The sequence below is a fragment of the Schistocerca piceifrons genome, chromosome 8, assembly GCF_021461385.2.
Source record: "Schistocerca piceifrons isolate TAMUIC-IGC-003096 chromosome 8, iqSchPice1.1, whole genome shotgun sequence".
NCBI classification, from domain to species: Eukaryota; Metazoa; Arthropoda; class Insecta; order Orthoptera; family Acrididae; genus Schistocerca; species Schistocerca piceifrons.
The window spans coordinates 80,710,741-80,733,077 of NC_060145.1; the positions used below are offsets into that span (position 1 = coordinate 80,710,741).

Consider the following 22,337-nt stretch of genomic DNA (forward strand, 5'->3'; position numbering starts at 1 on the left):
TTATTAAGCAATTCTTAATTTAATAATACCATACCACTATGTTGATGATGACATAAAAACAAATTGCATAATTGCGAATAAGAGGAAACAGTTGATAATTTTCGTCACTCATGTGAAAAATTATTTCAGTGGATAAATTTGCCATAATAATAATAATAATAATAATAATAATAATAATAATAATAATAATAATAATAATAATAATAATAATTCCCGTGGAGGCCCGGGAAAAGAATAGGCCTCCGGTATGTTCTGCCAGTCGTAAAAGGTGACGAAAAGAACAAACCACTAATAGGGCTAACCCCCCCTTTTACTGTGATTAGTTGGTTCAGGACAGAACTAAAGAAGCCTGGGACAAGCGCCGTCATGGTCGGGGATGACGCTTGAACCCCATGCCCGTCCACAATGGTAACGACACTGCTAGCCAACTGGAAAATGATTCAAATCCAAATAGAGGTGTTCTGCAGGATATGCTTCCTGCAACCACCCTAGAAGGAAAACAAAGACAGAGGATGAGATGGTCAGATGAAGTTAATAGACACCTCATGTTCTGTTATTACCAAGCAACAAACCTAGGAACCAACACAACTGGGTACAGATCACAAGTATACACAACATTTATTACCAGATACCCAGAATTAAAATTTTTAACAGAACGACGACTAGCTGATCAGATCCGTGTAATATTCAAAAATAACAGGATACCCCAGTCAGAATTACAAAACATCAAACAACAAGTACAACAAATACTGGAACAAAATAATGTGCAATCAGAAGAAGAAGAAGAAGAAGAAAATACAATAATGGACTCAAACATCCCAGAGCAAACAAACAAAGAACAACACGCATCAATTAAACAGTCAGAGGAAAACGAAATCTTAAGACAGCCACCAGAACAAGCACAAATAGAACACGAAGTGACACACATGTTAGATATAGAAGAAAAATTTCAGCTGACATGTGTAGAATACAAAGACACAAATACAGACATTAGACCATTCTTGCATAGACCGCCAAATAAACCACAAGTCGAAACAACAATAAAAATTATCAACACAATCATACACAACAAAATAAACGAAAACAAAACTATGGAAGAGTTACAACTACTGGTTTATATAGGAGCACTCACTACACTAAATATACACACTAGGCAGAGATCAGAACCAACCAAGACACAGAAGAAACCCACAAAACCAGCATGGCATCACAGGCTACAGATCAGAATAGAAAAACTGAGAAAAGACATTGGACAGCTCACACAATTTATAAGAAATGAAATATCAGACAAAAAATGAAAAAGGTTAGGTAAAATCTCACAACAAGAAGCGATAGAGCAGTTAGATGAAAAGAAGCAGAGATTACAAGCATTGGCCAAACGACTTAGAAGATACAAAAAAAGTGGAAATAGGAGGAAACAAAACCAAACATTCAACACAAACCAAAAGAAATTTTACCAGACAATAGATAACACACACATTAAAATAGACAATCCACCAAGCATAACAGACATGGAACACTTCTGGAGCAACATATGGTCAAACACGGTACATCATCACAGGCATGCACGGTGGATACAAGCAGAAACAGACATACAAGATGATACCGTGGATGCCTGAAGTGATAATTTTGCAACATGAAGTCACCCAAGCAATTAATTCTACTCACAATTGGAAAGCCCCTGGAAAAGATAAAATTGCAAATTTCTGGCTAAGGTAGTTCACCTCAACACATTCACATCTAACTAAATTAAGTTACATTGCAGACCCATACACATTCCCTGATGCACTTATACATGGAATAACTTATCTGAAACCTAAAGATCAAGCACACACATGAAACCCAGCTAAATATCGTCCCATAACATGCCTACCAACAATATACAAAATATTAACTTCAGTTATTACACAGAAATTAATGACACATACAACACAGAACAAAATTATAAATGAAGAACAAAAAGGCTGCTGCAAAGGAGCACGAGGATGTAAAGAGCAACTAATAATAGATGCAGAGGTGACATATCAAGCTAAAACTAAACGAAGGTCGCTACACTATGCATACATTGATTACCAAAAAGCTTTTGATAGTGTACCCCACTCATGGTTACTACAAATATTGGAAATACACAAAGTAGATCCTAAATTGATACAGTTCCTAAACATAGTAATGAAAAATTGGAAAACCACACTTAATACCCAAACAAATTCAAATAATATCACATCGCAGCCAATACAGATTAAGCGTGGAATATACCAAGGAGTCTCATTAAGTCCTTCCTGGTTCTGCCTTGCTTTGAACCCAATATCCAACATGCTAAGTAATTCAAATTATGGATATAATATTACCAACACGTCATCACACATTTGCTATACATGGATGATCTGAAACTACTGGCAGCAACAAATCACCAACTCAACCAATTACTAAAGATAACAGAAGTATTCAGCAATGATATAAATATGGCTTTTGGAACAGACAAATGTAAGAAAAATAGCATAGTCAAGGGAAAACACACCAAACAAGAAGATTACATATTGGATAACCACAGCGACTGCATAGAAGCGATGGAAAAAACAGATGCCTATAAATATCTAGGATACAGACAAAAATAGGAATAGATAATACAAATATTAAAGAAGAACTAAAAGAAAAATATAGACAAAGACTAACAAAAATACTGAAAACAGAATTGACAGCAAGAAACAAGACAAAAGCTATAAATACTTATACTATACCAATATTGACCTACTCATTTGGAGTAGTGAAATGGAGTAACACAGACCTAGAAGCACTCAATACACTTACACGATCACAATGCCACAAATATAGAATACATCACATACATTCAGCAACAGAAAGATTCACATTAAGCAGAAAGGAAGGAGGAAGGGGATTTATCAACATAAAACACCTACATTATGGACAGGTAGACAATTTAAGAAAATTCTTTATAGAACGAGTAGAAACTAGCAAAATACACAAAGCAATCACTCATATAAATACATCGGCTACACCACTGCAATTTCATAACCAGTTCTACAACCCTTCAGATCACATAACATCAACAGATATGAAAAAAGTAAATTGGAAAAAGAAAACACTTCATGGCAAGCACCCGTATCATCTAACACAGCCACACATCGATCAAGACGCATCCTACACGTGGCTAAGAAAAGGCAATATATACAGTGAGACGGAAGGATTCATGATTGCAATACAGGATCAAACAATAAACACCAGGTATTACAGCAAGCATATTATTAAAGATCCCAATACCACAACAGATAAATGCAGACTTTGCAAACAGCAAATAGAAACAGTAGATCACATTACAAGCAGATGTACAATACTAGCAAATACAGAATACCCCAGAAGACATGACAATGTAGCAAAAATAATACCTCAACAACTTGCCATACAACATAAACTAATAAAACAACACGTTCCCACATACAAGTACGCACCACAAAATGTACTGGAGAATGATGAATACAAATTATACTGGAACAGAACCATTATAACACATAAAACAACACCACATAACAAACCTGACATCATACTCACCAATAAAAAGAAGAAATTAACACAACTAATCGAAATATCCATACCCAATACAACAAATATACAAAAGAAAACAAGAGAAAAAATTGAAAAATACATCCAACTGGCTGAGGAAGTCAAGGACATGTGGCATCAGGATAAAGTTGACATTATACCAATTACACTATCAGCTACAGGAGTCATACCACGCAATATCCACCAGTACATCAAAGCAATACAGCTACATCCAAACTACAGAAATCCGTAATTATTGATAGATGTTCAATCACCCGAAAGTTCCTAAATGCAATATAACATATACCGTACAGTTAAAAGGAAGTCACGCTTTATCATGGTCCACGTCACTTTCCATTTTTGACCTGACATAACGTCTGAGAAAAGAAAGAAATAATAATAATAGTAATAGTAATAATAATATTTGGAACATGTTAAAACTTCATATGTAAATAAATTTGTCACTTCACCTGTTTAAATTATTATATGTAGAACGTTTTACTTTGTAGTATACTTGCATAACAAATACAGGGCTATTACAAATGATTGAAGCGATTTCATAAATTCACTGTAGCTCCATTCATTGACATATGGTCACAGCACACTACAGATACGTAGAAAAACTCATAAAGTTTTGTTCGGCTGAAGCCGCACATCAGGTTTCTGCTGCCAGAGCGCTCGAGAGCGCAGTGAGACAAAATGGAAACAGGAGCCGAGAAAGCGTATGTCGTGCTTGAAATGCACTCACATCAGTCAGTCATAACAGTGCAACGACACTTCAGGACGAAGTTCAACAAAGATCCACCAACTGCTAACTCCATTCGGCAATGGTATGCGCAGTTTAAAGCTTCTGGATGCCTCTGTAAGGGGAAATCAACGGGTCGGCCTGCAGTGAGCGAAGAAACGGTTGAACGCGTGCGGGCAAGTTTCACGCGTAGCCCGCGGAAGTCGACGAATAAAGCAAGCAGGGAGCTAAACGTACCACAGCCGACGGTTTGGAAAATCTTACAGAAAAGGCTAAAGCAGAAGCCTTACGGTTTACAATTGCTACAAGCCCTGACACCCGATGACAAAGTCAAACGCTTTGAATTTTCGGCGCGGTGGAGATCATGATCAGCAATTCATGTCATGGCCTCCACGCTCTCCCGACTTAACCCCATGTTCTTTCTGTGGGGTTATGTGAAAGATTCAGTGTTTAAACCTCCTCTACCAAGAAACGTGCCAGAACTGCGAGCTCGCATCAACGATGCTTTCGAACTCATTGGTGGGGACATGCTGCGCCGAATGTGGGAGGAACTTGATTATCGGCTTGATGTCTGCCGAATCACTAAAGGGGCACATATCGAACATTTGTGAATGCCTAAAAAAACTTTTTGAGTTTTTGTATGTGTGTGCAAAGCATTGTGAAAATATCTCAAATAATAAAGTTATTGTAGAGCTGTGAAATCGCTTCAATCATTTGTAATAACCCTGTAGATGATTCTTATGCTGTCTAGGATCTCCTGGCAGCCAATTGTCTGTCAGGTTTAGCCATAAATAACATTCCTCCCTAATAGTAATTCATCATATGAAACATATTATCTTGATCTTCCTTCTATAGCACTGTATTTCCCAAACTTCTAAGCCCTTTCTTCTCTGAACTATTCATTGTCCACATTCCACTTTGATACAGAGCTACTCCAAATAGACACTGTCAGAAAAGACAAAAACCTAAGTTTATATTTGATGTTAACAAATTCATGTCAGAAATGCTTTCCTTGCACTATTGAGTCTTCAGTTTTTATCTTCTCAACTTCGGCCATCCTTCATTTTGTTGTTCCTGTATAGCAATACTCGTCTGCTACACTTAGCCTCATTTCCTGATTTCATTCCCGCAGCTTCACCTGAAACAGACTGCGTTCAGTTACCCTCATTTTACCTTTATCGTTCTTGTAACCTCTTCTGAAGATATTGTAGCATCTTCAGCTGCTCTTGAAAGTCTGACAGAAATACAGTGCCATCAGCAAACCACAAAACTCTCTCTTCTCCCCGAGCTTTAATCTAGTTTCAAAGTTCCTTCTTGGTTTCCATTGTCTGCTTAATGTGTCATCAATAACATTGGGGACAGGCTATAATCATAGCATACTCTAAACAAACTACAGCCTTAAATATGACATTGCATGGCTGTCAAATAGCCAGCTGCACTGTGAGAATAGAGGTTTTGTTGCAAGTTAAAAATCATATTTTGTTCCCTAGTGTATGCAGTAGTTTCATACAGTAATACAAGAACAAATCGATGATATCTTCCCATTCAAATAGCCATAAATGGAATTTCAAAAAGTGTAAAATATTAGAAGCATAATGATGCAACATTGTGCAGAAATACCTACAGCAGGAAATGTTACCCATACATACTAAAGCACATTGCTACATTAATGTAACGTTGATTAGTAACAATACTGCCTTTTAAATGACAAATAATGGAATTTAACATATGATGAAAATAAAGATCCATAAAAATAAAACATTTGCAACTGCCATGGAAAGAGCAGCATGAATGTTTTGCACTTATATATATAACATTGAAAAATAATTTTTTTTACGAATTATGCAAAAGATTACGGCAGATAGCTTTGATGTAAAACAAAAAAAATATGTAAGCTCTACCAAGTGGCTTGTAAGTTTTTCTCAGTGCAAATAGTAAGACAGTGAGATGTCTGGTTTGAAAAACAAAGCGCTTCTGAAAAGCAATTTAAATAGATTTGTGTGTGGTGTCAGTATATCTAGAAGTGAAACCTAAAAGAGGAATGTAAAAACTTAGAGAAAGCAGGGGGAAACAAATGTGCAATGTGACCACAACTTGTCACTATTCTGAAAGTTTTGAGATAGGATAAGATTGTGTGTGACATTACTTGACATTTTCATATTTTCTTAATGAGGAAAAGAGATGAGTAAAAACTAATTCATATAAGGGAACAAACTGTGTGATAATTTGAATTTAGTTTCATTAGATTTGTTTTAGCTGAACTGTGTAAGGAAGTGCTAAGTTTATAGCTGATGATTGTAACAGTAGTTCAGGTTTTTGGGATTCTGTTCACTAGTAACCTGTAGGAACATAATGAATCTTTACAGTGTTGTACAACTTGTCAATTAATATAATACTATCTACTTTTTCCACAGATGGGAAATTTCTAATACATTTTTTGCACACCACTCTTCATTTCTCTTATGAAGATCTTCCTCTCATTTCAGTTTTCTTTCATTTATATTTTTCCACTGCTCATATTTACTTCCCTCCAAAGACTGCTTTCATTTTTCTATAGGCAGTGCATGTTCCCCTTGGTCATGCTTAACAGCTTCCAATGTCTCATCTAGTAATTCCTGCTTTGCAGTTTTTCTCTTTCATTCAAACTCAGCTTCTTTAGGGGTCTATATTCCCATTAGCTTGCTTCATTTAAGGCTTCGTTATATTTTCTCCTTTCGTAAATTATCTTGGGCGTTACCCAAGGATTCCTTAAGGTAGAGAGCAGTTACCTTCCAAAGAAATGGATTCATGGCTTTGGAATAGTTAACACATAGTAAATCTTTATTCATTTAACTTCTTAATTATGAATTGACTGCGTACCTGAACTAAATTGTATATACTTCATACAAACTTCAATTATTTTTATGAATAGAAATGTTCTTAAGTACTATGAACAGGTCAGTAATTGAAACCATATCAAGTAGTGTGCCATACACAAATGTGGTTTTCAATGTTTCTTCTTGTGATGTGACAAGGAATATATTTCTTAAATTCGGTTGAAGAAAGCAGTCAGTTCAGCAGAAGAATAATTATTAGTGTGAATGGCTCCCATAATTCCTACAGGTTACTGTCTATTTTTATCTCTCCAAATCTTAATATACTAAGATTTCTCGAGTAAATAATGTAAATATTCTGTGAAGTATACATATTTCTCATGTTTCTGTTTCTCCCTTACAGCGTAGATCTGGTGATCCAAGGGAACGAATTCGGAAAGAGCAAGACGGTATTATTCTAAGTCCTCAGCGCCGAAGTTTTAACTCGGGTTGCTATGTTGCACCAGCTCAACAAACCCTAGGCCGTCGATCTGAAAGCCCTACAAATAAGTCAGAGCGTGAAAGGTTTGTGAAAATTCTATTAATTGTTTCCAGACAAGACTTCTGTTAATTGTGGTACATCAAAACATAAATCAGTTGAAAGCTCAAGTAGCAAAACAATAGTTGCTCTTATGTTCTTGCTGCTATTTGGAGATAACAACATACCGTAAAGTGTCTGTCTACTAGTTTGAACTGTGTGCCATTAAGCTAACCAAAACTCCTCTTGTAAATTCCAGATTTTTGTGGGGACGAATTAACTTTCTCTACTAGGTTTCGTATAAAAAGCTACCTATGTAAGTGTTTAAACAATGGAAAATCCATGATAGAATGTAACAATATTACGAGGAGAGTTGCATACGCTCACAACAAAAGACTGTCAGAAAGTGAGCTTCCGGCCAACCAGGACTTTGTCAGAGATAGCACGCACTGATCAGTCTCTGGTAGCTGAAGCCAGACTGCGAGCAGCAGCATGTGGTGGGAGAGGCAGCTGGGTGGTGAGGGTAAGGAGAAGGCTGGTGCGGTGGGGAGGAACAGCAGGTAGGGTAGGAGATGGTAAAGTGCTGCTGTGGGATCATACAGGAATGAGGTGGAGAGATGTAGGGCAGCTAGGTGTAGTTGGATCGGGGGGGGGGGGGGGGGGGGGTAGTGGAAAAGGAGAGAAGTAAAGACAGAGGGTGCATTGGTGAAATAGAGGGCTGTGTAGTCCTGGAATGGGAACAGGGAAGTAGTGAGATTGGTAAGGAAAATGACTGACAAAGGTTGAGGCCAGGAGAGTTACAGGAATGTAGGATTTATTGCAGGGATAATTCCCACCTGTGTAATTCAGAAAAGCTGGTGTTGGGGGGAACGAACCAGAGGGCAGAGGCTGTGAAGCAGTCACTGAAATCGAGAATGTCGTGTTGGGTAGCATACTCGGCAATACGGTAGTCCTGGTCCAGCTGTTTCTCAGCAACAATTTGTTGGTAGCCATTCACGCAGACACCCAGCTTGTTGGTTGTCATGTATAATGCATCAGTGGTTGCAGCCTAGCTGGTAGATCACATGACTGGTTTCATAGATAGCTCTGCCTTTGAGGAATAGGTGATGTTTGTGACAGGAATGGAGTAGATGGTGCTGGGAGGTTGTATAGGACAGGTCTTGTGTCTAGGTCTATTACAGGGATATGAGCCATCAGGCAACGGGTTGGGAGCAAAGTTGTGTAGGTATGGACAATGATATTGTGTAGGTTCAGTGGGCAGAAGAATACCACTGTGGGAGGGGTGGAAATGGTAGTGGGTAGGACATTCCTCATTTCTGGGCATGGCGAGATGCAGTAGAGACTTAGGCTGAGCATGTGGTTCAGTTGCTCCAGTCCTGGGTTTTTTGGAGTAACCAGGGGAATGCTTCGCTGTGGCTAGATGGTGAGACTTAGGGAGGTAGTGGGTGACTGGAATGATACAGCACAGATATGCTTTTGTAAAAGATTGGGAGGGTAATTACTGTCTGTGCAGGCCTCAGCGATATCCTCTGTATATTTTGAGAGGGACTGCTCGTCGCTACAGATTTGACAGCCACAGGTGGCTAGGCTGTATGGAAGGTGGTACTTGGTAAGGAATGGGTGCAGCTGTCGAAGTGGAGGTATTGCTGGTGGTTGGTAGGTTTGATACGGATAGAGGTAAGGATGTTGCCCTCTATGAAGTGGTGTCTTGTTGGTTTGAGGAGGACTAGGTGAACTGAATGGGGGGGAAGGTACTGAGGTTCTGGAGGAATGTGTATACGGTGTCATCACCCTCGATCCAGGTCACAGAGATGTCACATTAGTGAATCTGGACTAGGTGATAGGGTTTGGGATTCTGGATGTTTAGGAAGGATTCCTCTAGATGGCCCATGAATAGGTTGGCATAGGATGGTACCATGTGGGTGCCCATAGCTGTATCCCAGATTTGTTTGTAGGTAGGTAATAACTTCAAAGGAGAAGTAATTGTGGGTGAAGATATAGTTGGTCATGGTGACTAGGAAGGAGGTTGTCAGTTTGGGATTTGTGGGGTGTAGGGAAAGGTAGTGTTAAATAGCGATAATGCCATGGGCATTAGGGATGTTAGTGTAAAGGGCAGTGGCACCAGTAGTGACAAGTAGGGCACCATATGGTAAAGGAACAGGAACTGTGGAGTCAGTGGAGGAAATGGTTGGTATGTTTTATATAGGAGGGTAGGTGGTGAGTAATAGGCTAAAGATGTTGGTCTAAGAGAGCAGAGTGTCTCTAAGGGGGCACAGTAACCAGCCACAAAGGTGCTTTCTGGATGTTTGGGTTTATGGAGTTTAGGAAGCATGTAGAAGGTAGGAGTGTGGGCAGTAGTAGGGGTGATGAGAGGGTGGACTCCAGGGAGAGGTTTTGAGATAGGCTTAAGGATTTGAGGAGAGACTGGATTTCTGTAATGGGCTCACTGGCAGTGTTTGTAGGTGGATGAATTTGACAGCTGGCAGAGGCCTTCTGACAGGTTATCCTTGTGGTTCAGAACAGTGGTGGAGCCTGTGTCAGCAGGTAGGGTTATAAGTTTGGGATCAATTTTTAGATGGTGGATTATGGTTCTCTTAGAATGTGTGTTTGGGATTTGGGGAATGATGTTGAGGCTGGGGTTAAGAAATTCTGTAAAGTTCATGGGGAGTAACTTGGCGGTAGTGGGGCAGATCACTGTTGACTGGAGGAATGAAGAGTGAGGCAGGGTTCAGCATTGGCTTTGAGTACGGTGTGAGTAGTAGGGTTGGTGGTGAAGTTTTTCACTGTAGGAGCAGGAGAAGCAGAAAAGATTTTTATTAAGTCCTCCATGGTGGATTTTGGGAGTGGGGCAAAATGTGAGGCCTTTGAAAGGAATGATACTTCTACATGGGTAAGGCTTTTGGAGCAATCATGACTGTGTGTTGGGTCTGTTTAGGTTTTGGATTCTGTGAGATGGTGGGAGTGAGTTTTTGAGGGTGGGGTAATGTAGCAAGTCTGCGAGACAGGGTTTGTCAGCTATGAGTGACCATGGGGCAGAATCATCAATTGTAAAGGTGGAGGATAGTGGTGGTAGTCCAAGGTGGGAGTAGGAAGTGAACAGGATGGAGAGGTTTTGAGGTGGCATTGTACATGCTGCTGTAGTTCATGGAGGGCAAAAGTGGGTGTGTGTTATGGGATCCAGGAATTTTGGATTGCATAACAGGAGAATTTGTGGAAGGAGAGAAGGTGTTGCAAGGTGGTTTGGGCCTGATTGCTATGGTTTTGTGGGACTGTTGGTCAGGGTTAAAGATTGGCATAACCTGAACAGATTGGTCACTGTGGAAGGAAAGGTGGCAACCAGAGACGGGTAATTTGATGGTAAGGACATTTTGGGGATTCCATGAACCAACAATAATGCAGGTACAGTATATGGGACTGGGTTCCAGCGAGGGATAAGGAAAATTTTCTGTATTGACACAGATGAAGCAAGTATCCATGGTGGTGGTTAAAAACACAAAATATTTAAATAACATAGAATATGTTTAAAAATGGCAAAAGTCACCAAAACGCATTGTAAAAATTATGAAGGATGAAGTGAGGGAAAACAAAATGGAATCTGAGGGAGTACGTTGATAGTGAAAGGAAAAAATGCTGCCTGGCTCAGTTGACTCCTCGAGCCACTGTGATCCAACCCCACTGCCCCCACATCACCACTTGTTAACTTTCCAGAATGTCTTAACTCCAACCTCGCCTCACTATCATTTCCCAAATTCATCAATATGCGTACTAACTTTATATCCTCAGAAAGAACCACAATAAACCATCTAAAAACTGAACCTAAACTTAAAATCCTAGCTGCTTACAAAGGCTCAACCACTATTTTGAACCACAAGGATTACCTGGCAGAAGAATTCTGCCAGCTGTCAAGTTCATCCACCTACAAACCCTGCCACTCCCCATGCTCCTTCCTTCTACATGCGTCTTAAATTCCATAAATCCAACTACCCAGGATGCACCATTGTGGCTGACTGTGCCCCATGAGAGACACTCTGCTCTCTTAGACCAACATCTTTAGCCTATTACCCACAACCTACCCTCCTATATAAAAGATACCATTTCCTCCACCAACTCTCTGCAGTTCCTGTTCCTTTCCCACGTGGTACCCTGCTGTCACTATTCATGCCACCTCCCTTTACGCTAACATTCCTAATGCCCATGAACACTGCCTTTCCCATTGCCCCATAGATTTCAGACCAACGACCTCTTTACTAGTCACCATGATCAACTATATCTTCACACACAATTAGTTCTCCTTTGAAGGTATTACATACAAACAAATCCGGGGTTCAGCAGTGGCTGTCCACATGGCACCTTCCTATGCCAACCTATTAATGGGACATTTAGAGGAATCCTTCCCAAACCCTCTCACCTGGTTCAGATTCACTGATGACATCTTTGTGACCTGGTTCGAGGGTGAGGACACTATATCCACATTCCTCCAGAACCTCAACATCTTCGCCTCCATTCTCTTCACCTAGTCCTACCCAAACCAACAAGACACCTTTGTCAATGTTGACCTCCACTTCAAAGAGGGCTACATCAGTACCTCTGTCCATATAAACCATATCAGTCACCAGCAATACCTCCACTTTGACAGCTGCACCCATTCGACACCAGGAAGTCCCTTCGATACAGACTAGCACCCGTGGCTGTCAAATCTGAAGCAACGAGCAGTCCCTCTCGAAATCTACAGAGGGTCTTAGTGAGGCCTGCACAGACCATAATTACCCTCCCAACCTTGTACACAAACAGATCTCCTGTGCCTTATCTTTCCAGTCACCCACCACCTCCCAAAGTCCCACTGTCTAGCCACAGAGCAGCTTTCTCCTCGATACTCTGTACCATCCAGGACTGGAGGAACTGAATTAGATTGTCCACCAGCGTTAAGACTGCCCCAAGTTGTGCCCTGAAGTTAGCAGTTTTCAGGAGAAACTGCTTCTGCTGCCAAGTCCCTCTGAGTACTGAGTGCCAAAGCTGCAAGTTGACATCCTAGATAGGCCTCCGTATTGTACATGGCACATACACTGCCCATCACTGTTGCTGCTCTGAAAGACTGGGCATGTGGTGCCACCCTATGTAGAACACGGGCGGCAACAGTATATAGACAATTTTCCAACACTCAGACTGACTGCACTGAAGAACATTAAGTTTTGATGTGGCACAGTACAGTGTTCCACGTCTTGCTAAAAAGAAACCCATTGTGTCTATTAATCAAATTATCTGCCAACCTAATTGCAATTGCCCTTTAACAACACTGTCCCAGTTTTTGGAAGTGTTGGCAACCATCAAAGTTTTCTCAAATCTCATATTTTGTCCCTTGCTTAAGCAGTATTCTGCTGCTGCTGATTATTCTGGCTGTTGTAGCCTCATATGATAGCAATGTTCCATGCACCTATCATGAACTGTGAAAGTCATCGAACAGCCAATTCAAGCGTTCTCACATGGACACAGAACATTGTATACACCAGGCTTGTTGAGCACAGATAATCTTTCACAGAGCTGAGTTGTGCCCTCATCTTGAAGGTGGATGGAACACACTCTTAATGTTAAAACTCCTTAAAATTCTTCCTGTCATAAACAGTATGCCCCCAGCATAAGGAATAAAGGCCATCGATCTATGCTTCCCTTCATGCACCTCCAGTGATGGTCCATACACCATAGCCCGACAAATCTGCTTCTCCAAGTACCCATTTTCCTTAAAAATTCCACTCGAAATTACGTTGGTGAATAATTTGATTAATAGACAGTATGTTTCCTCTCAGCAAGATGTGGAACCCTGTACTATCCCACATCAAAACAGAATGTTCTTCGGTGCAACCAGTCAGTGTGTTTGAAAATCATTTCAGAGTGCCATATATTGTTGCTGCCAGTGTTCTTCCAAGGGTGGCACCACCTGCCCAGGGTTGGAGGGCAGCAACTGTGATGGGCAGTGCATCCACTGTGTACAGTACAGAGGCCTATATAGGATGTCAATTTGCAGCATTGGCATCAGTTCTCAACGGGTCTCAGCAGCAGAAGCAGCATTCTTCTGAAGATGGTGAGCAGATGGATTGCTGAAATATTGAATAGAGTTGATTTTAGTATCCAGCAGCATATCTGAAGACACTTTAAACAAGCTGTCTGCCTGCGTAATGGTCACCAACAAACTGTGGCCAAGAAACAGCTGAAACACCCCGTTGTTCAGCATGCTGCCCAACATGATATTCATTTCAGTGATTGCTTCACAGCCTGTACCATCTGGATCCTTCTGACCAATGCCAGCTTCTCTGAAAATTGTGCATGTGGTAACTCTCCCTGCAGTATAACCACTGTTCCCTTAACCCATCTGGCCTCGACCTTCATCAGTAATTTTTCTTACCCATGTAACCCCTTCCCTGTTCCCATTCTGGCATTACACATCCCTCTATTCAACCTAGACACCCTCAGTCTTTCTACTTTCCTCCTTTTTCGCTACACCCCCTCCCCCCCTAACCTTCAGATTGCACCTATCTGCTCTACCTTCTCTCCACCTCACCCCCCGTACCCTCCCACAAGCAACACTTCACTGTCCCCGATCCCCTACTCTAATCATAATAAAGATGTTGTGACACTTTAAGATATAGAAATACTTAAAATTCATGGCTAGATATGCAAAAATGAACAGGGGGTAGTATTGTGGAAATTAAGATTTCAATACAGAAAGTAATTCACAAAATATAAAAGAAAATCTTGGTAGTGTGATAGCTTCTGATGTAATTGACATTTATGTAAACTGGGCTGTGTGATAGTGTTGTTTAATTGTAATGGTACAGGCTGTTGAGAATCAAAACTTAATGTTAGTCAAAGAGGCATAAAACCCTAACAACTACAGTGTTCACACATCATGCTCTTGTTGCAGTATTGGACATGAAGCTATGTTGTATATTGATTTGTATAGTCAGGCCTTCTATAGGTACCATCTGCAACACTAGTATTAGTGCCTAGTGAGCGCCATTTGATATGGCTCATCTTAATAATAGCTAAATTGTGATGCTTAACATGTGGCCGTTCTAATGGGTAAGTATCTATTTGGAGCAATTTTTGATATTGTGTAAAGAAATATAAACGTAACTATGGAGGCAAGCAATAAGTCATTGGCAACACTGAGTAGCATAAATAAAACCTTAAAACTCAATTTTTTCTGAGCTGCAGCTCAGTTCCATAGCAGCAGACATTTTTAAAGTCTCCTCCACGGACATAGATGCGACATGTTCGTTATTAAAATTCCAACTCAAATGTGTCTCAGCACAGGAGCATCAGAAGCTATGTAAAGATCTAAGTAATGGTGTTTCCCTTCACAAAGCAAAGTATTACGAAGTATGTAGGTGCTGTTCAACTTCGAACTAAGAGGAACTGTAAATTCACAAAAAACATGTAAAATGGCATAGTGATCACTTATTCATTGAAACAGAAATAAGAGGTGAAGATCTCAGTGTGGAACAAGTGATCTTACTAAAAAGGAGACACTAGTTTCCTATGTGGTGTAGCAAATGACATTGCCATTCCTCGGAACACTCTCCTCAAACACATTTTCTGAAGCTGTGACTGAAACTAAAAATAAGTTTGATTCATTAAATTTACAGCAGTTAAGATAGCTCTCAAAACAGCCAAGATCAAATGACTAAGGTTGCAGCCTGCAGGGGACTGATTACTCCTATTCAGAAGGCATGCTGAATTGAGGCAACAGTGGAAATGTTGCAGCTGTATTGGACCACTCCAAATGAATCTTTAAGCCACCTAATAACCATGGACAAATGCTATATCACTAAGACATGTCAGTGCCCTTGAAAGCCTGTGTGTGCTGTACAGTGTCCATCCCTTAGTACAATGGGTCCAGAAAAGCTGTCAATTCCTCACCTTTGATGGAGTCAGTTATGTTTGAGTGGGTTCGTGGTCACATTGGTCTGACAGGGAACGAGGCTGCTGACACTGCTGCCAAGGCTGCAGTCCCTGTATCTCAGCCGTTAGTTTTTACATTCTCTCCAGTGATCTGTGTTGCCGTCCGGCAGCAGGTGGTGCCACTATGGCATCATCACTGGTTCTCCCTTCATGGGAACAAGCTCTGGGTTATTAAGCCTCTCCTAGCAGCTTGGATGACCTCTTGCTGCGAGATCATCATTTTAATTAGGTTGCTTATTGGGCACTGTCATCTTAGCCATCACAGTTTATTAAGTGGTACTCCCCACAACTTCGTGCAAATTGCGCTCAACTTTTGACTATCCGGCATTTCCTGGTGGAATGCCCTTTCTTAACCACTTAAATTCCCGTTTGTGTTTGCCATCTGAGTTATCGCACACACATATCCATCCACACATATACAGACACAAGCAGACATATTTAAAGACAAAGAGTTTGGGCAGATATGTCAGTAGAGGCGGAAGTGCAGAGGCAAAGATGTTGTTGAATGACAGGTGAGGTATGAGTGGCGGCAACTTGAAATTAGCGCAGATTGAGGCCTGGTGGGTAACAGGAAGAGAGGATATATTGAAGAGCAAGTTCCCATCTCCGGAGTTCGGATAGGTTGGTGTTGGTGGGAAGTATCCAGATAACCCGGACGGTGTAACACTGTGCCAAGATGTGCTGGCCGTGCACCAAGGCATGTTTAGCCACAGGGTGATCCTCATTACCAACAAACACTGTCTGCCTGTGTCCATTCATGCGAATGGACAGTTTGTTGCTGGTCATTCCCACATAGAATGCATCACAGTGTAGGCAGGTCAGTTGGTAAATCACGTGGGTGCTTTCACACGTGGCGCTGCCTCTGATCGTGTACACCTACCGGGTTACAGGACTGGAGTAGGTGGTGGTGGGAGGGTGCATGGGACAGGTTTTACACCAGGGGCAGTTACAAGGATAGGAGCCAGAGGGTAGGGAAGGTGGTTTGGGGATTTCATAGGGATGAACTAACAGGTTACGAAGGTTAGGTGGATGGCGGAAAGACACTCTTGGTGGAGTGGGGAGGATTTCATGAAGGATGGATCTCATTTCAGGGCAGGATTTGAGGAAGTCGTATCCCTGCTGGAGAGCCACATTCAGAGTCTGGTCCAGTCCCGGAAAGTATCCTGTCACAAGTAGGCACTTTTGTGGTTCTTCTGTGGGAGGTTCTGGGTTTGAGGGGATGAGGAAGTGGCTCTGGTTATTTGCTTCTGTACCAGGTTGGGAGGGTAGTTACGGGATGCAAAAGCTGTTGTCAGGTTGTTGGTGTAATGGTTCAGGGATTTCCGGACTGGAGCAGATTCGTTTGCCACGAAGACCTAGGCTGTAGGGAAGGGACCGTTTGATGTGGAATGGGTGGTAGCTGTCATAATGGAGGTACTGTTGTTTGTTGGTGGGTTTGATGTGGACGGACGTGTGAAGCTGGCCATTGGACAGATGGAGGTCAACGTCAAGGAAAGTGGCATGGGATTTGGAGTAGGACCAGGTGAATCTGATGGAACCAAAGGAGTTGAGGTTGGAGAGGAAATTCTGGAGTCGTTCTTCACTGTGAGTCCAGATCATGAAGATGTCATCAATAAATCTGTACCAAACTTTGGGTTGGCAGGCCTGGGTAACCAAGAAGGCTTCCTCTAGGCGACCCATGAGTAGGTTGGCGCACGAGGGGGCCATCCTGGTACTCATGGCTGTTCCCTTTAATTGTTGGTATGTCTGGCCTTCAAAAGTGAAGAAGTTGTGGGTCAGGATGAAGCTGGCTAAGGTAATGAGGAAAGAGGTTTTAGGTAGGGTGGCAGGTGATCGGCGTGAAAGGTAATGCTCCATCGTAGCGAGGCCCTGGACGTGTGGAATATTTGTGTATAAGGAAGTGGCATCAATGGTTACAAGGATGGTTTCCGGGGGGTAGATTGGGTAAGGATTCCAGGCGTTCGAGAAAGTGGTTGGTGTCTTTGATGAAGGATGGGAGACTGCATTTAATGGGTTGAAGGTGTTGATCTACGTAGGCAGAGATACGTTCTGTGGGGGCTTGGTAACCAGCTACAATTGGGCGGCCGGGATGATTGGGTTTGTGAATTTTAGGAAGAAGGTAGAAGGTAGGGGTGCGGGGTGTCTGTGGGGTCAGGAGGTTGATGGAGTCAGGTGAAAGGTTTTGCAGGGGTTTTGCAAACGGTCCCTTCCCTACAGCCTAGGTCTCCGTGGCAAACGAATCTGCTCCAGTCCGGAATCCCTGAACCATTATACCAACAACCTGACAACAGCTTTCGCATCCCGTAACTACCCTCCCGACCTGGTACAGAAGCAAATAACCAGAGCCACTTCCTCATCCCCTCAAACCCAGAACCTCCCACAGAAGAACCACAAAAGTGCCCCACTTGTGACAGGATACTTTCCGGGACTGGACCAGACTCTGAATGTGGCTCTCCAGCAGGGATACGACTTCCTCAAATCCTGCCCTGAAATGAGATCCATCCTTCATGAAATCCTCCCCACTCCACCAAGAGTGTTTTTCCGCCGTCCACCTAACCTTCGTAACCTGTTAGTTCATCCCTATGTAACGCGTCCGGCCATCCTGATTTAGGTTTTCCGCGATTTCCCTAAATCGCTTCAGGCAAATGCCGGGATGGTTCCTTCCAAAGGGCACGGCCGACTTCCTTCCCTAATCCGATGAGACCGATGACCTCGCTGTCTGGTCTCCTTCCCCAAACAACCCCCCCCCCCCCTCATCCCTATGAAATCCCCAAACCACCTTCCCTACCCTCTGGCTCCTATCCTTGTAACCGCCCCCGGTGTAAAACCTGTCCCATGCACCCTCCCACCACCACCTACTCCAGTCCTGTAACCCGGTAGGTGTACACGATCAAAGGCAGAGCCACGTGTGAAAGCACCCCCGTGATTTACCAACTGACCTGCGTACACTGTGATGCATTCTATGTGGGAATGACCAGCAACAAACTGTCCGTTCGCATGAATGGACACAGGCAGACAGTGTTTGTTGGTAATGAGGATCACCCTGTGGCTAAACATGCCTAGGTGCACGGCAAGCACATCTTGGCACAGTGTTACACCGTCCGGGTTATCTGGATACTTCCCACTAACACCAACCTTTCCGAACTCCGGAGATGGGAACTTGCTCTTCAATATATCCTCTCTTCCTGTTACCCACCAGGCCTCAATCTCCGCTAATTTCAAGTTGCCGCCACTCATACCTCACCTGTCATTCAACAACATCTTTGCCTCTGCACTTCCGCCTCGACTGACATCTCTGCCCAAACTCTTTGTCTTTAAATATGTCTGCTTGTGTGCGTGTGTGTGTGTGTGCGTGTGTGTGTGCGTGTGTGTGTGCGTGTGTGTGTGCGTGTGTGCGCGTGCGTGCGCGTGCGTGCGCGTGCGTGCGCGTGCGTGCGTGCGCGTGCGTGCGTGCGCGCGCGAGTGTATACCCGTCCTTTTTTCCCCCTAAGGTAAGCCTTTCCGCTCCCGGGATTTGAATGACTCCTTACCCTCTCCCTTAAAACCCACATCCTTTCGTCTTTCCCTCCTTCGCTCTTTCTTGATGAGGCAACAGTTTGTTGCGAAAGCTTGAATTTTGTGTGTATGTTTGTGTTTGTTTGTGGGTATATCGACCTGCCAGCGCTTTCGTTTGGTAAGTCACATCATCTTTGTTTTTAGATATATTTTTCCCATGTGGAATGTTTCCCATATATATTACTCAATCACAACTAGCACACACATCTGCAGTCTTAGAGCTGAAACTACACTGCGAGCAGCAGCACCAGTGCATGATGGGAGTGGTGGCTGGGTGGGGGTAAGGAGGCGGCTGGGGCGGGGAGGAGGGGTGATAGTATGGTGGGAGTGGCCTACAGTGAAGTGTTGCAGTTTAGACGGAGGGTAGGAGAGAAGGTGCGGAGGGGGAGGGAGTAAGTAGCAGAAAGGAGAAAAATAAAAATGATGATAAAAGAAATTAAGACAGTGTGGCAGTGAAATGACGGCTGTCTAGTGCTGGATTGAAGGTTAGGACAGCTTATTCACATTCCTCCAAACTTCAACTACTAGTCCCCTATATGCTTCACCTGGTCCTACTCAGCCCTCAAGCAATCTTCCTAGATGTTGACCTCCGCCTCAGAGATGGCTACATCAGTACCTCCGTCCATATCAAACCTACTAACCTCCAGCAATACCTCCACTTCGCTAGCTGCCACCAGTTTCATACCAAGAAGTCCCTTCTGTACAGCCTAGCCACCCGTGGTCATCGCATCTGCAGTGACGAGCAGTCCCTCTCTAAATATGCCGAGGGTCTCACTGAAGCCTCCACTGACAGTAATTAGGCTCCCATCCTTATACAAAAACAAATCTCCCGTGCCTTATCTTTCCAGTCTCCCACCACCTCCCAAAGTCCCACAGTCCGGCCACAGAGGAGCATTCACTTCGTAACTCAGTACCATCTGGGACTGGAGCAACTGAATTACATTCTCCACCAGGGTTTCGATTACCTCACATCGTGCCCTGGAATGAAATGTCCTACCCACTATCCTTCCCACCCCATCCTACCGTGGTATTCCACCGTCCACCGAACCTACATAATATACTCGACCATCCTTACACAACCCCTGCTCCCAATTCCTTACCTCATGGCTCATACCCCTGTAATAGACCTAGATGCAAGACCTGTCCCATGCATCCTCCTACCACCACCTACTCCAGTCCGGTCTCTAACATTACCTATCACATCAAAGGCAGGGTTACCTGTGAAACTAGTCATGTGATCTACAAGCTAAGCTGCAACCACTGTGCTGCATTCTATGTAGGCATGACACCCAACAAGCTGTCTGTCCGCATGAACGGCCACCGACAAACTGTGACCAAAAAACAAGTGGATCACCCTGTAGCTGAACACGCTGCCAAACATGATACCCCTCATCTCAATGACTGCTTCACAGCCTGTGCCAAATGGATCCTTCCCACCAACACCAGCTTTTCTGAATTGTGCAGGTGGGAACTTTCCCTGCAATACATCCTACGCTCCCGTAACCGTCCTGGCCTCAGCCTTCGTTAGTCACTGTCCTCACCCATCCAGCCCCCTCCCTGTTCCCATTCCAGCACTACACAGCCGTCGTTTCACCGCCACACCCAGTCTCTTAATTTCTTTTATTTTTATTTCTCTCCTTTCCGCCACTTGCCGCCCCCCCCCCCTCCCCTCCGCACCTTCTCTCCTAGTACCCCCCCTTCCCCAGCCGCCTCCTTACCCCCACCCAGTCGCCACTCCCATCATGCACTGGTGCTGCTGCTCGCACTGTAGTTTCAGCTCTGAGATTGCAGGGGTGTGTGTGTGTGTGTGTGTGTGTGTGTGTGTGTGTGTGTGTGTGTGTGTGTGTACTGCTGACAAAGGCCTTAATGGCTGAAAGCTATGTTTGTGTGAATCTTTTTATTGTGCCTATCGCGGCTCAGCATCTTCACTATATGTTGATTAGCAACTTTCCTTCTCTTGTATTGTTACATTCCATCCTGGATTTTCCATTGTTTTAAGTGCTACCTGTCATTGAGCAAGGTGATGCATACAAGTTTTTGGGATGGTATATATTCAAACATACATGGGCAGACACAATAAGAGCATACTACCGAAATATTTTGAAGATATTAAGGGAGATTGTTGCAACGAAGTATTCCAGGGAGCTATTACGGGGAGGGGGGGGGGGGGGGGGTGATAATATCCCAGCTAATTCTGTGTTAGGCATAGGCTGCTTGTTCAGGCTATCAGATTTTGCGCCATCCTTGTTTTTTCATGATAAGGTACCTAGTGCCATCTTTCTCTTTCCTTGGGTGAAGAAACTGTGCAGCATGCATTTGCAGACTGATCATGAGGTGGAACATTTTTCAACTGCCAGAATGCAGATGTCATCAACCAAAGTACCTGCCATTGTTGGGAAAATGTTGCACCATCACGAAGTTTCATCATCACAGGCCTACATTCATTGAGCTGTAATGTATGTACTTCCCAATACCTGATAGTATTGCTAGAATTCTGAGGAAGCTATGTTGTGAAGAAAGATTAGTAACTTTCTTGGTTACTTTTTATGCCAAAATTTAAAAAAAAGGTTTATACTGCATTTATCTTCAGTCTGCCTTCACTTCTGTTCTTTCCTATGCATGAGATTTTAGTATTCTGACAAAAAACACTTCTGATTGTGGTTTTCTGTTACTACTGCACTGCCATGACTTCTTTTTTTTTTTTTTAAAAAAAAAAAAAAAAAAAAAAAAAAAAAAAAAAAAAAAAAAAAAAAAAAACACGAGCAACCCCTATACTTCCAACAGGCAGCTCCAGTCGCCTCAGTATTGTACTTCAAAGTCTGTATCTATCACACTTCATTGGTCCATGGTTGTGAGTTGAAGCACATGAAAGGGGAGCATTAATTGAGAAGTGAATGAAGAAAGGGTTATAACCTATCCCCATTTTATTCAATATGTACATTGAACACTCGGTACAGGAAACAAACAATAAACTTTGAAAGGAAATTAAAGTTCAGGTGGAAGTCAAACATGGTTCCACTTCATTAATACTTAAATCATCAGATCGTCCTCAATAACAACTTCACAGCCATCCTGGGGAATGAAAAATAATTCATTCCACACTCTTTCCTGATACCCTTGCCAGAGATGGTTCATACATTACTTCAAATTGTGCCAGGATTACGTTCCCCATTGCTTTAGATGTTTCGGTTTG

At 42.7% G+C, this 22,337-nt stretch overlaps 1 protein-coding gene across 7 annotated transcripts in view; it reads left to right on the forward strand.

The window, feature by feature from the left end:
- Window positions 1-22,337, forward strand: part of LOC124711454 (eukaryotic translation initiation factor 4E transporter) — a 289,788-nt gene that overhangs the window by 95,964 nt on the left and 171,487 nt on the right. For all 7 annotated transcript variants that reach the window (XM_047241541.1, XM_047241542.1, XM_047241547.1 and 4 more), the window contains exon 5: window positions 7,520-7,680. In XM_047241541.1, coding sequence (XP_047097497.1) covers window positions 7,520-7,680 — 161 coding nt within the window. The remainder of the gene's footprint in view (window positions 1-7,519; window positions 7,681-22,337) is intronic.